Source organism: Ambystoma mexicanum, chromosome 6q (assembly GCF_040938575.1).
Source record: "Ambystoma mexicanum isolate Mex_15411 chromosome 6q, UKY_AmexF1_1, whole genome shotgun sequence".
In the NCBI taxonomy this organism is placed as follows: Eukaryota; Metazoa; Chordata; class Amphibia; order Caudata; family Ambystomatidae; genus Ambystoma; species Ambystoma mexicanum.
In genome coordinates, this window is record NC_090937.1 from 120,990,289 (window position 1) to 121,007,470 (window position 17,182).

Genomic DNA, 17,182 nt, shown 5'->3' on the forward strand with positions numbered 1-17,182 from the left:
ACATTTTGCAGTTACCATTACCAATGAGGGAACGATAGCCAGAGCAACGCCGGCTTTATCAGCTAGTATGCAATATTAATGAATTCTAAAAAGTTGTCTGACTAATTAAAATAAATAATAATTTGCCCTGGGCACCCTACTGCCTAGAAACTGTTCCGGCTGTAGTCAAATAAAAAACCCTTTGCTGGAAATGTGTGTACCAGGGTTTACCAGCCATTGCAAAGGTTATGGCAGTCAGAAAATTAAAACCAGTCCAGTCAGAACAACTATCCTCACGACAAAGCCATTTATTGAGAATTGCTGCACAGGATAGCAATGATTTTCACATACATTTCATTCGAGGACAGGCAGAGTGTATACAACCTTTTTTATGCAAGACTAACCCCATCACCAGAGAAAGATATTTTCATGTTACAAATTGGAAAACAGATTTGAAAAACAGAAGAATGAGACCTTGTATTGAAAATACAATCAATGCGAAATACTGCTTTCTTTTCCTTTGCCAGGCAAAACAAACACGCTCTAGAGAGTTCTGCCAAGAGATTTGCAAGGCCACCATCAGAGAGCTCGTCACGGTGTTAACATTCGTCAGCGGCCACAGGATATGGCGCCTAACCGTGGCACAAACGCTGTCCCTCCTCTCTGAATCTCAGAGGCGAGTTAACCTACGGTTCCTGGGATTTCACAAAAGCATGCATTTATGTTTAAAGCCAACCAAAAATAACCCTTAGCGGTATGCTCAGATATTTGCAAGCAAAATAAGCATTCAAAAGCTTTATAAAAATGTCACATTTTACATTTAAGTGAAGCTTCTTGAAGGAAAAAAATATGCCAGATCTCTTTTGTGCATATATTCAACTTACAACGTGATAAACAGTATAGCCGACAAGGTGGCGTTGATGCAAAGGCCCATGGCATGAACAACGTCTTGTGCTTGTTGTAGCCACCTTATATCTTTTCTGTTATGTGCTTGTGTTTTTTGTTTTCATCTCCATAGTGTTCTTGTCTTGATTGCCTGGTTGCTCATGAAATGCAGTAAAAGAGCTGTGCATCGTGCTGCTTGCGCTGGCCCTTACAAGCAGGAGGTAAGTGACTATTTTCATTTTGCCTAAAAGACACTCAAGAAAATGGCTGCCATGGTCCTGAAGTCTACCTATTGTATTTGACTGGCTGCACTGCCCAATCCAGAATCCAGAAATGATGTATACTAAAAAATACCTTTAATTCCAAATAGTGCACAACACATGCAGTAAGGAGGTTTGGCGTTACCAAAGACTTGTGGCCTTTGACCGAGCAAACCAAGCAAAGTCCCAATCATTCATCACAGTCGTATGCAACCGTAGTGTGATTGTTGCCTGCAGGAAGGGTGTAAAGTAGAGGAATGGGGCAGTGGCCAGACTAACCTGTACAATAGGAAAAACTCCATGCACACAAACGTAATCTTACACAATCCTTATTTCAGAGAAAAGATTATTTCGGAACAGATTCTTAAATATGTGCACTTGAGCAAATTGGATGCCAGTAAGCCTCTCTGATTTGCACATGTAAATCCAAACCCAATTCATAATGGCTAAACTGGAGCAAATCTAGAGCTGTCTAGCGCATCACTGAGATGATAACATGCAAACGTGTTTCTTAATGATTTGCTTCAGGGCATCTTAGACATGATACAGTTTCAGGATTTGTTAAACAGGCACAAGGTAGCAGGAGCAAATCTGAGAATCTCACTGGCAGCTCCGATTTTCTTAATTTCAAAACTTAGTGAATCAAGCCCTTAGTATGTGTCTCGGGAGGATAGCTCAGGGGCAACATGCTCGCCTTGGAAGCAAAATGACACAGAGCAACACAGGTTCGATTCCCGTGTCCGCGCTTAGAAAGCTCTGGATATTAAGCACGTTATAAATAACCTATCATAACATAACCAGAATTTAAAGGGCTTACCACTGTAAGACCACGTCCTTTGCCAGGTCCACAGCATATGTCAGTAAAATTCATACGTAGAACGTTTTGAATCTCCAAGGTCCTGTGCTAATGGATATCCTCGCCCCATTGGTTTCAGCCAAGTTCTACACCATGCATGAGGGGGAAACGACAGCAGATGTGTGGGTGAGACAATTCTGTTGCATGTTTGTGCGCAGCAGTTGTGAATAGATTACACATTTTCCGGGATCAGGAAAAAGATCTGGTATGCCCCAATACTTCAACTCCTATGATCCACGTCTGAAGCACTCATAATGGAATGGGCACCTTTGGAATGCAAGTGGCAGCAGTGGGATTCATCTTTTGGAAGCACTCTCCACAATATGGTGTCACCACAGTTTCAAGACATACTGCTCTAACACATACTTCAGTCTTTATTTCAAATCTGACCCAACCCCACTTGACCAAATGGGTAGTGGTGTGGTTTCCATGGTTTATAGGGAGCCGTTTAGGGCTTAAACTCGACCCGGATCCCTTTACAACCATGTAATTTATGATGCTTATAGTTCCTGTCTTACCTGGGGAGAAAGATACAAGGGCAGGCAATCTAGCGTGTGCTTTGTAATTGGACAAATTAATCATTGACCGTTGGGACCACTCCAGATCTTCAGAAATTGAGCTATCAACCTGTTTTGCAAAATGATGGCATTGCAGTGGTAATTGGGAAATTTAATTAAAAAAATAATTACAAAAATAATAGGGATACCACCTACATTTATACATTCTGTGACCCCAATGCTTGTGCTTGTTTTTCATAAACCAAGAAGGAAATGGAGGATGGCCATGAAAGCAAGGCCTGCGATTTCGTTTGCTTCATGAAAAGTGCCTATTTTTCCATCCAGTATGTGAAGGCTTCCACATGCATGGCACAGTGAGCATGCCGGAGAGCGGGGCAAGGAGCACCAACATTGAGCTATTACACACATTTTAGGGATTCCATCATTGTTGGTGCTGGTACATTACTTCATATTGGGAACGGTTTTGTTGAACTCTGCATGCCTTTGCAGGTAAATAAACTCCTTAAAAAGTGGGCTCATGTTGCCCGAGGGTTTTTATTAAGACGATCTTAATATGAGAGCTGGTGCAGTACGTTGTGTCCCTCCAACTACTGGGGACACTGGGAAACAATCTTTTTTTATCTCACCATTCTGGGCCTTCAGGGGATGCAGGAACTCAACTGAAACTTCTGTATCTAAAAAGCTATTATCTGGATTTGAACTGGCTTCCAGAGGATAACGTATGATTACTTTTCAGTGGATATGACCAGGATATTTGGTGTGGTCCGACTAAATACTAGTTTTGTTTAGGAAATCGTTATAAGTTGCCGGTATGCAGTGTTACGAAAAATAAATAAGACATTTTCAGTGACACCTGAATAATGACAAAAAAGTCCAATTGTTTAGTAAAAGTATATATGTGGGTGGGGCAAGGGATTAAAGGGGTGGTGGTAGTTGGGGGAGGGTAAAAAAGCAGTAGAAACGGGGGGCTTGGGTGGGGACCCCCAAATTACAAAAGAGAACACAAATTCTTTATTAAAGTGTCACTGAAAATGTATGTCATTATTTTGGTTGTCGTTATAAACACATGGAACCAAAGTTGCCACGCAAAAGGCAGCGAACGAGTGGTGTGCAGAAGTGAGGGGCCAAGTGCTGAAACGAATTTGGAGTTTTGAGGGTGCTAATCAGTAGTCTGCCTGATCGCTTCAGAGTAGATAAGTGACTGGGAGAGCGAAGGGGTGATGGCTAGCGACTTGCTGTATTAGAGGCAGTGGGGAAGTGCTTTTAGTGTGGGCTGAGTTATGAGTGAGCACATTCAGAATGGGTATTTTGGAGGAGAAATAGAGCAGTGGCCAGAGTAGAGGAACCATAGTGAGAGGTGATGAGGAAAGTGAATGAAAAATGGGAAACGTACATCATGGGCAAGTGTGATGAATTGACTTCTGGCCTGCAGGAGTACAAGGGTGAGTAGAGGCTACATCAGCCAACACAATCGTAAAGGTACACAAGAGATAAACCTCCTTCGCCTTTTGTAGTAAAATGGGTCAAGAGAAGGCTGTACTCTTAAGAGGGGTGTGAATGTGGTTCAGTAGCAACCCAAACAGCAAAGTATACCAGTCCAAAATAAAGGAATGTTCAATCAAGGGTCTAGAAAAAGATATACTTTAATTAAACACACCATGTCCAATAGTAACTAACTAGAAAACACTGAAAAACCCTGGCCCTGTTGTAGAAAACACTGAATATGCACAGATAGAATAAATGCAGCGCTCTGGGTGATGAGACACGGGGAGAAAGGCATTAAAAAATACCACAATGTTCAAAAGGAATTTTGTCAAGTTGCAAAGAGGGATAACGTGACCTAGCCAGTCTCTATTGCCCAAAGTTGGACCATGGGGAAGCAGATATCAGTAAACAATACCTTATGCAAATGTCTAGAGGGTTCAACAGCATTGAACCAGGCTTCTTGGTGTCCACTGTGGTGTCGGCTCGGAATGCAGATGCCGCAGTCATGATGGTCCAAGGGCAAGCTAGCATCGAGATGGGGTTGAACGGAAGGGGAGATGTGCTGTCGAAGCGTCTACTTGAGCTGTGCGGACCGGGTGATTACCAGGTCTGATTCGGCAATGAAAGATAGACGGCCATTGAGCTGGTACCAAGATGCGCAGTCGAATCAGTTGGATGTGAATGCTTTGAAGTTGCGGTTCGGTGGAACACCAGGGTCGCGTCGATAGATGCACAGGATCGGCGATGAAGAAGCTGGAGTTTTCGGACAGCGACTCAAGAAAGGCAAGGCAGTGGTACTTTGTAGTCAGAGTTGCGACAACAATGTTCTTTTGCTGGCACGGTGTAGCAGTGAACTGGGTCAAACACTGGTTCTGAGAATAACGGAAGCCAAAGGGGAGCATTAAAAGGTCCTGCTGGATCGCTCAGCGTTTAGGTGTGCTCAAATCATGGTTCGGAGCGGGTCATCAACAACAGGGATATTGGCTGTTCTGCCTTCCAGGTGCTGCAAGTCCCACTCCTGGGTTACACGGGCCAATGTCAGTCAGTTTCTCAGGCTCCCGCACTCGCGGGAGGCTGGCACACACCTTCAGGGGACCTGCAGCACAGTGAGGTCCTAGGAAAAAAGGTGCCTGCAGAGAGGCAGGCTTATGGTTCAGCAGCAGAGTTCATCCCCAATGGACCATGGGGATGGTTAGGGGAAAGAGCTTGTCTCTCCCTTGGAACACCTCCCTTCACCCCACAACTGAAGGACTTTAAAGAGGACTGCTCTCTCAGCAGGATCCAGAAGAATCTACTCAGGGGATGATACAAAGATGCTTCAAGATAATTCCCAGTGGGAGACACCTTTTTTTAATAGGTAAACGTCCCCAGGTGATCGGACTAAAGCTAGCCTGCTTTAGTTGTCCAATCCCTGCTCTTGAAATCTTAGGATTTTGCCCTTATGATGTAACACCCAAAGTGCTTTGCCCCAGAGGAAGTGGAGGGGACAGGAAATTGAAAGAGGCAGAGAATCAAGATGGCAGAACCCTCCCGAAACTGTACAGGTCTCGCTGCCTAAACAAACTCCACCCCCTTTCCCAATAGAAACAATGGCCTTCAGAAATCCAGCCCCCCGTGGTGTGAGGCCTCGCTCTTTGTGAATGGGTGCTCCCTTTGATTCCTGTTCTTGGGCCAAGGTCTTATGGATTGGTTGTCCTCAGGAAAAAGGCGTTAACCTGTCCTTTCGAAGGAACAAAAACAATCCCCCCAAGGCTGCAGTCCTGTCAGTGGACAGGGGTGGGCCCACAAGGATGACACATGTGCAACATCAATTTAATGCAGCTGTAATGATCAGAAGTAGGGCCATGCACGATGCCTTAATCTTAATAGTTTATTCTCCCACCATCATGGCTATTTATGGTCATTATAGATTTGGTACAATAGCACATATCTTATGATATGATGTGGCATTTGTAACGCGCCTATACACAAGTGTTTCAAGGCGCGACAAGACAGGGAGGGGGGAACAAGGGGAAGACAGACAGCGATCCTAATAGGCCAGGTGTCATTCAGATTGCGCAAGTACAGGGGTAGGGCGAAGGGAGAAAGTGCATGGGGAAGGGGGGGGAGTGCAGTACAAGGTAAGTAGAATAAAATAAAATAAATAAATAAAGAGGGCCAGCTGGTGGCAAGTGCAAGGTAAGTGCAGACAAGTGCTGGGAAGGGGGGGGCTGTAGGGATACAGAGACAGTCCCGCAGTGCAGGGGTTGGCAGGGAGGCAGTGCAAGTGGAGATTGGCTGGGCCCAGGACCGGGGTCGGTGAGAGTGGCGCAGTTGCAGATTCAGTGCAGTTTCACCGAAGAATTAGCAGGGGAGAGGGAGAGAGAAAGCAGAAGCAAAGAGGAAGGTTTTGAGGTGCTTCTGGAACCGGAGATGGTTCTCCTCAAGTTTCAGGGGGGCAGGCAGGCTGTTCCAGAGTGAGGCCCCTGCCGCGGAGAGAGATCTACCCCCAGCTCATAGCTTCGAGAGGTGGCTGACCCTGAGGGAGTTGGAGACGGAAGAGCGAAGGGCTCGGGAAGGAAGATATTTAGGAAGAGAGTTGAATGCAACCCCTGTGCTGTAGAGACTTGGCCTTCACTACAGCTGTCAAATGGGCAGCTGTGACCTCGGAACCTTCCTGAGCCACTGGTCGAGCAAGCACTGTAAATCAGGACACTGATGCAGCAGGTCACAGATAATACTATGCATTTTGCATGAAGCCCATGAAAGGGGAATCTGAACAGCAGATTGCCCTTTCAGAGATGGAATTACCTGAATTATTTTATTATTTAATACAAATCAAAAACGTCATGGCTTTCACACCCTTGAACAATGGCAATTCATCACATCAAGTGACTGAGAAATAACAGGTAAACATGAGTGAAGTTGACGAAGGTGGTGTGGTGGTATGCCATCTTTAGCAGGGGTTTCAAGGTATCAATGAGGATACCTTGATAGGTGAGGATATAAAAGATGCATGTGAATATTTAGTGCTAGCATCTAACCACCTACAGCTGATGAAAAACATTAGTTGGGTAGGAGTACACACAATGTTTGTCAACCCACATGCTTATAGAAATATGTGTCAAAGTAAAATGCCTCTCTTTCACATACTAATATTGGTTGCAACCATGGCCTTGTGCAACAGTTAACATCATGTCACTTATGGTTAAGCAATTTTTATAGCATCAGTAGTTTTCACTGAGCTACCTACCAAGTGCCTTTTATAGGTTGTTGGTCGTCTGGGCTTTCCTAAACTAGCTAAGGTAACTTATTTGTCTCTACGGCCAAGTAAAATTATACTAAATAACCATACAGAAGACGTACATTGAGATCTACTTTCAATATTTCAAAACTGAAGAATGGTCAATACTACCACTAATAACAAAATGGGGTTTGCGGTCTATATGTTAACTTGCTCTTCTGAATTTAGCTGGGTTCAGTATTAACTAGTTGCTGTATGGTGCGAGTGTGTCATGAAAAAGAACCATCTTAGCCGGATGTTGCAGCATCATTCAAGATGGCTCAAGATTTTTCGTGCAGAAAGAACAGACCAGCACTTTTCACTGGGGACAGAAACCTGGATTAGAGAGGAGTCAGCTGTACCATTTCCTAGCATGGGGGGAGATGAAACACTAAACAGTTTCCTCATCACTCCAAAAAGCCATAATCAATCTTGTCCTAATTCAACAGAGGTACTTTACAAAAAAATAAACCATATGCCAAAAGGAAAAAAAAACATTTTTAATAATGCTGTCATGCGAAGGCAGATGCTAACCAAAGTAGTAGTGAGCGAGGGTAGGGACTGGCATTCAAGCACATTATAAAAAGGCATCAGTCTTCTGAAGGAGAATTCTAAAAGGGACAGGAGTTACACAGCGATGACAAGCTCCCAAAGCTATCTTCCCAATGCGATAGATGTGGCCTAACTGAAACCATAGATAGTCTCTGAAATATTCACCTGCAGTGGGCATTTGCTGGGTATTGTTGCAAACCCACACATTTACAATTCTTGGCATCAAAACTCAGAATGCCATATGTATGGGCCAACCATTGGGAAGCATCCACTTGGCCGGTGCTGGAAATCCTTCAAGAACCGTTGATTGTTTGGGTGCAACTCAGTAGTGATACAGGTAGTTCTTGGGATAAGGGAGTAAACGGAAGCACAGGTTCACATCTCTTCTTTTGTAGGACCAAGCCTAATGTGTGTCAGAGTTTACATTTCATTTGCCCACGATACGTGATTTTTCACAACTACTAGGTACAATGTCACCTACTAATCAAACACGATGAATGTAATTGTTCTTTTTGTTCTGTTCTTCTTTTCAGACCATCAGTTTGTACCGTCCCATTGGACTTTGTAACCTACTCTAAACACTTGAGGTTCAAAGTTCACATGAGCAAGTACATTCATGAACTCTTTTCTTATAGATTCAAATTCATGATCACATGTGCTTTGAAAAGAGGGACCATCAGGCATAATGATTTTTCCAAAACCGTCTTGGAGCAAAGCTTTTTAAAAGGTGTGAAACAAAAAACAGTCATCCACCTGGACATGTCCAAGTGTTGCATGTGGCAAGGTAGCAGGAAAATGCACCATTCAGTGTGGGTAATTTGTAGTCACTTCAACATTCAACGTTAAACCATGTGTTCCTTATACAACTCTATTAGTGCTGGTACAAGCACAGAAAAATGTCACACTTCCATAACTTAAAATAAAAGCTCCCTGTTTACCAGTATGCTTGACGAGAAACAACCATGCAATGCTAAATTGTAGAAAATGTAAAAAGCCAACACTCAACCCTACAACTGTTGTTCTTTCAGAAATCTATTTAAATATTTGAATAGTCTACAGTGCATTATATCTAAACAGCTGATGACTCCCATGGAATTCCTCTTGCACCCATCTGGCCTCCAGCAGTCGGTTCTTCGCCGCGTGCCTAGTGACAGGTGCAGCTGATCACATGTTCACGGAATGGGCGTGCTTCTTGCACAGCGGCTTATCCTTTTTGGAGAAGAATGTTTGCCCCTCCAAGCTCTCACAACACACCTGGAAAGAGCACAAATACCACAATTTGAACATGAGGATGCATTTGATTTTTACATTCTAAAAAGAAGTGCTAATGCAATTCAAAAGACCCACATTAACATGACCAAACATCAAATGCTTATTTTAAACTAAGTTTTCCACCTGGAAATATTGAAGGAATGTTTCAAACCCTGCATGTGAAAAATTCAAGAAAGCAGGAGAGAAAATAACTAGGCTGATTTTCAAGTTTAGTGAAACAGCAAATGAATAGGCCCATTTGGAGTGTAACATCTGCACGTAAGCGATCTTACTTTTGAAAATCACCCAGACACGTAGCTTTCTTTAATTATCTGCAATCCACAACAAAGGGAGCAACCATTTTGTAACTTGCCTTGATGCTTCAGTCACTCCCAATTTCATGGAAACGCAGTGGGGGCCGTAGTGGGAGTTGCCAAAGCAGCGCAGAGCTTTGCCTGTGGGGCTCAAAAGCTGATTGAGACTTTGCGGTTCTTAACATAATTGCCAATTTTTTAAAAGATTTACCACATCTTTATTGGCATTAAATAGCACACATAAAATGTTTTCTCACAGGAAAAAGGGCTTGAAGACTTATCTAGCAAATGTGTGGCTCTGCAACCAGGCGACAACTTTAATCAAATTGCAGGAAACCATTCATTGTATTAGAAAATACAAGAGTTCATAAACTTCCACATTTTAGTGGAGTCTCATGTACATATCAGAAAAGTACAATTTAGCATAAAACGAAACGGCTTTCAATTAAACAGAATGAAAATGAGTGGTTCACCTTATAAAATAAACTTAACTATTTGTAAATAATGAATACAGCAGTTTAAAACTTTGAATTAATACATACCCATGTGTATTCAATTGTACGCTTCATATTCCTAAATACAACATTGCATGCAGTGACTCAGAGGGCCAACTTAACAGTAAGGCAGTTCTAGATGGCAGCCTGCGTGGGTGCCATAGGGGCATCATATTGGTGGTATCCGGTCATTCCATCTAACACCAAACCATCTAATTTTTTCCATTAAAATTTCATTCCATCGAATGGCCATTTAGTTTAATAAAATTCGATGGTTTAGTCGAAATGTAATGTTAAGGTTAGGGTTAGATTAGGGTTAGGGTTGGGGCTAGGGTTAGGGCTAGATTAAGGGTTACATTAGGGTAAGGGTTGGGGCTAGGGTTAGGGTTAGATTAAGGGTTAAATTAGGGTTAGGGTTGGGGCTGGGGTTAGGGGGGTACCCCGCCCCCCAATATAAAAAAAAATTAAAACGTTACACAGGGCTGGCAGTGCTGAAATTTCCGCACTGGACAGCGCCATGTAACGTTTTAAAGTTAGGAAAAAAGCATGGAAATGCTACTTTTTACATGCAAAAGTGCATTTCCATTGAAACCAGTCCAAGTATATTGTCGATGGACTGGTTTCGATGGAATTGCACTTTTACATATAAAATATAGGTTGTCGATGCTTCGGCATCCCACTGTAGTCGATGCTTTTGCAAGTCGACCCTTTATTTTCGAGGGAATCACTAAAAACCATATTGGGCCTTCAATGCCAAAACTGTTAGCATTCCAATCCAAGATGGTTCCAAAGTAGCACTTTGCCAAATGCAGCATGCTTCCTGATGACTCTGAACACCAGAATAAAATGCTCAGAAAATACCAGTGACGTTAGGCTGAAGTCGTTAATACTAAATCCAGTGAGATTCAGTAAACTGAAGTAGAAAAGCATGTAAGTGTTGTGCACTGCATGCACTTTTAAGTCCCCTGATCTGACTACAATGAATAGGCATTTGAAAGCTCTCTATTTCTTCAATAGTATCAATGGTATCTTTGCTTAGTAGCAGTGTACAATCATTTTTGTTAACTTAACCTCCATTTTATTAGATACATCTATTTGTATTTAAGAACGACAGGTGACTTTTGAGAATCTAATTTATGCAGATTAGAACGCCTTGCTCTCTGATTTCAAACATGTAGAGAGCAAAGCTTTCTTGAATAGAAAGAATGGAAACTGGATGCTGTGTAGATCGTTTTCTACGAGGAAAATACAATCATGAATTTTTCAATATGGGTCGGATGCAAATTCCTCACTGTACCATTAATAAACATAAAATAGGGGAAATTAATACTATTTAAATTCAAGCCCAACAATATTGCTGCACTGAAAAACTTTGGCAGGTTGGGTTTCCTTAAATATTAGACATCTGAAACTGATAATGATGTTGGGCTACACATTTTATGAATTGTCTTACTGTTTAATGAATTGTTTTATTGAATAGATTTTAATGGCCTTTTAATTATATATTTTTATTTGTCCTTTCCGCAATATTTAAATGTATTGAGTTAATTGTTGCTTTTATTATATCTTTTGTCAAAAAGCATTATAAAACGAAATGAGAAATCTAAATCTGACACTGCAATCCAAAGGCTCACGCTTATTTTAGGAAAAAGGCATGTCGCCATATGTTAAACACAGAGGGACATTAAGCAAGGTTAAAACAAAAAAAAAAAATGTTGTCCGCTGCAAGGCCCAAATGCACAGTTTTTGACAGAAGCAAAGAAGTTATTTGCATTTAAATCCAAAGTGCATTTGTAGTGTTGCATGAATAATTCCGCTCAACTGTATAGTAAGTGTGCTGAATTATTTATAGACCCTCTTTTTTTCTAATTTAAGAGGAATATGTTGGATACATATGATCTAGGCATTTCTGAAAGTTTTAAGTCGCATACAATTCTCGTTATTTCCCACAAGAAATGAGGCAACAAGGGTTTTGGGTGGGAGGGTTTAGAAATTAAACTGGTTTTGCAGTTCCAAATATGTGGAGTGGCATTTCTGTTAAACCTCCATTTTGTTAAGTGTTGACTTGATTTTGTATTTCTTCTGTTTTTGTTTTTCTTTTTTTGTTTCCCTCTGTGTTTGTACTGTCTGTATGGTTTTAATACACTGAGCTAGACAACGTTTTAAGTAACTATAACTCTGATCAGTGGTTAATTTTCCCATCCCAAGACTACAGATCATCACACAATCTACACAAGAGTTCAATTCAGTGCAAGTTATTTACCATAGGCATGTCATGAATCCACCTCCTCTTAAGCACTGGTATGTGTCAGTGCAAGACAACGGAAATAAAATATTCTGCCATAGTGTCAAAAGGGTGACTGACCAGAAATGAGAGCAAGACCCACATTACTCCTATTTTGTATTTTTACAATATTATATTTGGGGTTTTATAAAGAGCAAACCCAGCTAGATAGCAAGAGTGTGTGCATGTGGTTGAGGGTAACATGTGAATTAAGGATAAGGGTGTGGGGGGATTACAATATATGGGATGCTAAAGCCATGGAGGCAAGATCTGATCTAGGAAAACAAGGAGTGTAGGTTGCACCTATGTATTGCCTGAAGAGTAAGGTCTTGAGTTCTTTCCTGAACTGCAAGAGTATTGGCGCATTATGGACTGCTCCTGTAGGCAGGGACATAGGAAGAGATCAGTTCCAAGATGACAGTTTTACACAAGGAGGAAGATAGTGAGACCACAGAGAGTCACAAGGAGGGAAGTACTGTTACCTCTAAAGACCATTACTTTCGTGAACCTTGGAAAGTAAGAAAACAAATACCAGGAACTAAGGCTGATCAAACCTGCACAGTGTGTCGGAGGTACCCGGGGCTCTCCTGCACCAATAACAAAGGCGGGGAGGAGCGATTGCTGCTGTGGTACTGTCCTTGGTTCCTACAAGAAAACGGCGTCAGAAAAGACAAAACAGCCGGCGAATCGGAGAGACTGATAGCAAACTGGCGTGTGTTTTGAACCATGGTTGCAAGCAGCAACATTGTACGAAGAGAACAGTGTGCGAGGTGTTGGCGATGAGCGACACAAGTATAATTGGAACCAAAGAAGTAATTGTACTTTGTGATTGAACTTTGGGAGGCAATCCAAGATACCATAGACAGAGTGGTCCAGCGCCACCGGGGTGCTCATTCGAAGTTCTCTGTTAGGTATCCAACTGATGCGGAGTGTGAGAGAAAGGAATACCGAGATCAAAGTGGTCATGCAACGGGTCTTGCTAAATCCTCTGCACATTCGAAAGTCTTCGATAGTTTAAAGTACATTGCAATTGGTTGGAGCCCAGTTGAGGGAGACTAATTCACCAAGAGAAAAGGACCTGAGCCCGCCTGAGGGGGATACGGGGTGGACCGTGAGTCACTCATGAAAGAACTCTCGGCCATTGGTGTGAAAGTGCCCGGCAGAGGAGGATCCAACGTGTAACCTTTCAGTTAAAAAGGATCTGAGCATGGCAGCGGAGGATCCAGGGTGAACACCTTACTTGAATACAGAAAGAGCAAAAGGAATGCTTTCTTATTATTTTGTACAGCAGGCCCTCTGAGTCAAGAGACTTACCAGGATAAAGACATGGACACAGAAGGTCCTGAATTGTGGAAATTGAATTGTATCCTCGTACGGCTGTGCCAGAGTGTGTGCTTTGCTCGAGTGACCCACCTTGCCCCATGCTGAAAACGTGGGGAAGAGAGGCCAACGGCCCAATCATCCTGATTTGTAATTTTATGAACACATCTTTCTTTTTCATGAACTTCACCCCACACTATTCGTAAATTAGTAGTAAGGATTGGCAATAGTTTTTTTTATAGGCCCTTTTTATGTTGCGCGACTCCACTCGGACTGCCTTCTTTATTTCTGATGGTCGTAGCTTGCTCCAATCTTAGATTTAGGTTAGATGGGCATTTATCAAACCCTTGAAAAAGTTAAATAAACATCCTTGAACTGCGTTCACTTGTGCCTGTCTTACTGTTGATACCATGCCTTCCTTACAGTAGTCGCCATAGGTTTGAACAGATGTTTAATCAGTGCTGATAACACAGTATTCAGGCTCCACTGAGATGGAACTTTCTTTTGAGGTGGGTAAGTGCGTAATAGGTCTCTCATGAAGTGTTTTTCTATGCGGGCCCAAATATAGGAGCTTTTTCCTTGCTTCCTAGTGTGTCTAGAGACCGCCGCTAGATGTACTTTGATGAATGAGTGTGACAAACCATGTTTTGCTAATTTGGTGAGGGTCTAGTTTTAATGGATCTAACTGTTGTTGGAAGCACCAATTGCAAAAGTGATTCCACTTGTACACATAGGATCTGTTTGTGGAGTCTGCTCTGACTGCCTTTACGATGTTTCTGCATTCCTGTGTGAGTGGGATTTGTCCAAACTCGTTGCACTCAGGAGCCAGGCCTTTAAGTTGAAGGTCCCTGGGTTGTGATAGAGCACCTGCTGTTTGCAGATGGATAGCAGGTCAGGGTCCTGCCCCAGAGGGATTGGACGGTCCTGGGATAGGGGAAGAAGCTCCAAGAACCACTGTTGTGTCAACCATGCTGGTGTTAAAAGAATGACCGTGCAGTTGTATTTCATAATAATTTGTAGGACCTTGCCTATCACTGATGTTGGTGGGGCGGGGGCGCATAGGCAAAGATTCCTTCCCATGAAATTTCCAACGCGTCAGCCAGGGATTGGTGGTGAGGATATCTGCTCTATTTCTTGTTCTCCCACGTGGCGAACAGAATGATGGCCGGTGTTCCCCATTTGGTGAATATTTGTTTGATTTTCCTGTTCCCCAGTTGCCATTCATGTGACAGGTCGTTGGCTCTGCTCAGTTGATCTGCCGTCACATTTTCCTTCCCCATTAGGTGGAATGCCTGCAATTGCAAGTTGTTGATGGCCCAATGCCATAACCGCTGGACTTCCCTCGAAAGTGCCCTTGACCTTGTGCTTCCTTGTTTTCACACATAATACATTGTGGTCATGTTGCCTTTGAACACTCTTACGCCTTTGTTCTGGAGCAATGGCTGGAACCAGCAATGGGCAGTTGCTACTACCTTCAGTTCTAAGATGTTGATGTGGAGTTGTGTTTCGTCCGGGAACCAACGTCCCTTTATTGATAGCTGGTTTGCATGAGCACCCCATCCTATCAGTGAGGCATCCGTGATCAGTTCCTGAAATGGCGGATCCCTGAACGGGACTCCCTTTGTAAAGTGAGATGGTGTGAGCCACCACCAATGTTCTCTCTAAACCGTGCGCATGTGCGCTTGCCCAACTTCCTTCTGGGGAATTTCAGCAGCGCACACAAATAATTCCCACCTATTCAAAAAGACTTAATTCCCAAAGGCACAGCATGTACCTAATATTTGATCTCTCAAAATGAAGCTAAATTATATGAACTAGTATTAATATTCTGGTCTAGCCTATTTACATTGCGCTACTATGCAAGCTTGACCTTAAAAAGCCCCAAACCCTAAAAGTACAATACATCCACAATTGATTAAAAACACATATGAAAAAGTTACTGCAACAACAGAAGATATAATTAAGAGATGTCTACACACATTAACCACAGTATCTTCTCTCCTCACCCATGGCTCCTACACTTGACTATCACACTTATACCTTATGACTCGAACTTCCGCCCCAGACCTCATTCAGATATTACCAGATAACCATGGCTCTGCAAATGGTTACCAAACTTGTACCTGCATCCACTTGTTTTATGTTTCTAATATGAATGAAGTTTAAGAACAAGAATCTCTGTTACTTATGGCGCCTTAGCAAAAGTGTCACCCAGACCGTGTAGCCCAACTGTCAGCTCAAATATCAGTTACTGAGCGCAAGTACCCAGGCTACTTGAATGTTTAACCTCATCCCATGATTCCTACTCTTCGTACATAAATCAAACAGGCACTTTGAAGTGGCCCTCCTTGCAAGTTAATACATTGTAAAACTCAAATATTAATATTCCCTGTAAGGATTTTGAGTAGGCAAATGTCATGTCTACTTTATAAGCAAAGAGCAACATTGCAATATCATTTACCTGGCCTGCAAGGGATAGTGGGTATGGACTACGCCGGCCGTTATTCGTATATAGCATTAGGGCAACGGAAATTCAGATTACTAGAATGCTTTTCACACAATCTGCCACCTTTCCATGTATTCAAAGTTCCATGGGGCAGAGATCAACTCACTGCTATACAAAAACAGTTTCACTGAGCATTTATGTAATCCTACCCAACAATTTAAAGGTGGGATATGTTGCAAACAATCTTGTATACACTTTATAGTAGTTGTGCACTTAAAGATTCATGACATTTTCTTAAACTGCACATAATATCATAGTCAGGTGTTAAACATGTTATGCATTACAAAGTATCGTGGGTATGCAAATATCACAGTTAGTGTTTTACTCCTACAATCCCCCACTTTTTACAGAGCCCCCGACAACTGGTTTTGGAGGTTAGGACAGGCGCCGGAGTGGGGTACAGATGGAAAGACACAGGAGAACACTCCTTTGTGGTGAAAAACAAATCAGCAACATTGAAAAAACAAAACAGACGTTTTTGTAGGGCAGTAAAGTGAAGTCATGTGTTTGTTTTCTGAAGGATAGGATTCGCCAGTAACTGTCCAGGAAACTGTGCCTTCGGTTTCTTTCTCTGCTCAGCTGCTGAGGGCATTTCAATATAATAATGTGTTTGCATTTATTGCCTCTGGCATCCCCATGTATCTTGTCCATCTGATAATAGTGAATTTCATAAGAGGGGTCCCTATATAAAGAAGAAAGCACTCAATCTGTTGTACCTATGAACATTGCTATTGACCTAAAAGGCAAATGTATGATTTTCTTCAACGGTGTTTCAGACGAAACCTCATTAAGTAGGAATTCGGTCTAGGCTGTGGTGAAAATGGTGGGCAAAACTAAGCTGTATTATATATTCTGTCACATCACTTCCTATGTCAGGCTTACAAGGAGGGCACCAATATGTGACTACCTACTCCGAATTAAATTATTTTTCATGGAGTAAGAAAGTAATTAGCTTTGCAAGCAGGGATATTTCATGTTTATCGAAATATGTTCTTTGCCCTTAAAATTCCTCTTGAGATTGGGCACTAGTATTATTTGAGTTTCTACCAATGCCACTGCTCTGCAGGTTACTGATTCAAAAAAATATCAGTGGAACTTTGTGGGTAGAAGCAAGGGTACGTTTCTACATGTTCATGGTTTTCCGTTTTTGTTGGACGCATTTTCCGTTTTTTAGGGTGTAACAATGGATCTTGTATATGCCTCTTAGCTGTAAGGC

The 17,182-nt window shown here is 42.3% G+C and overlaps 1 protein-coding gene across 5 annotated transcripts in view; it reads right to left on the bottom strand.

The window, feature by feature from the left end:
- Nucleotides 1-264: 264 nt before the first annotated feature.
- The window catches only part of PDLIM5 (PDZ and LIM domain 5), a 755,773-nt gene continuing 738,855 nt past the window's right edge, over nucleotides 265-17,182 (bottom strand). For all 5 annotated transcript variants that reach the window (XM_069630553.1, XM_069630555.1, XM_069630557.1 and 2 more), the window contains one exon: nucleotides 265-9,051. In XM_069630553.1, the coding sequence (XP_069486654.1) occupies nucleotides 8,962-9,051 (90 nt within the window). In that variant the 3' untranslated portion in view covers nucleotides 265-8,961. The remainder of the gene's footprint in view (nucleotides 9,052-17,182) is intronic.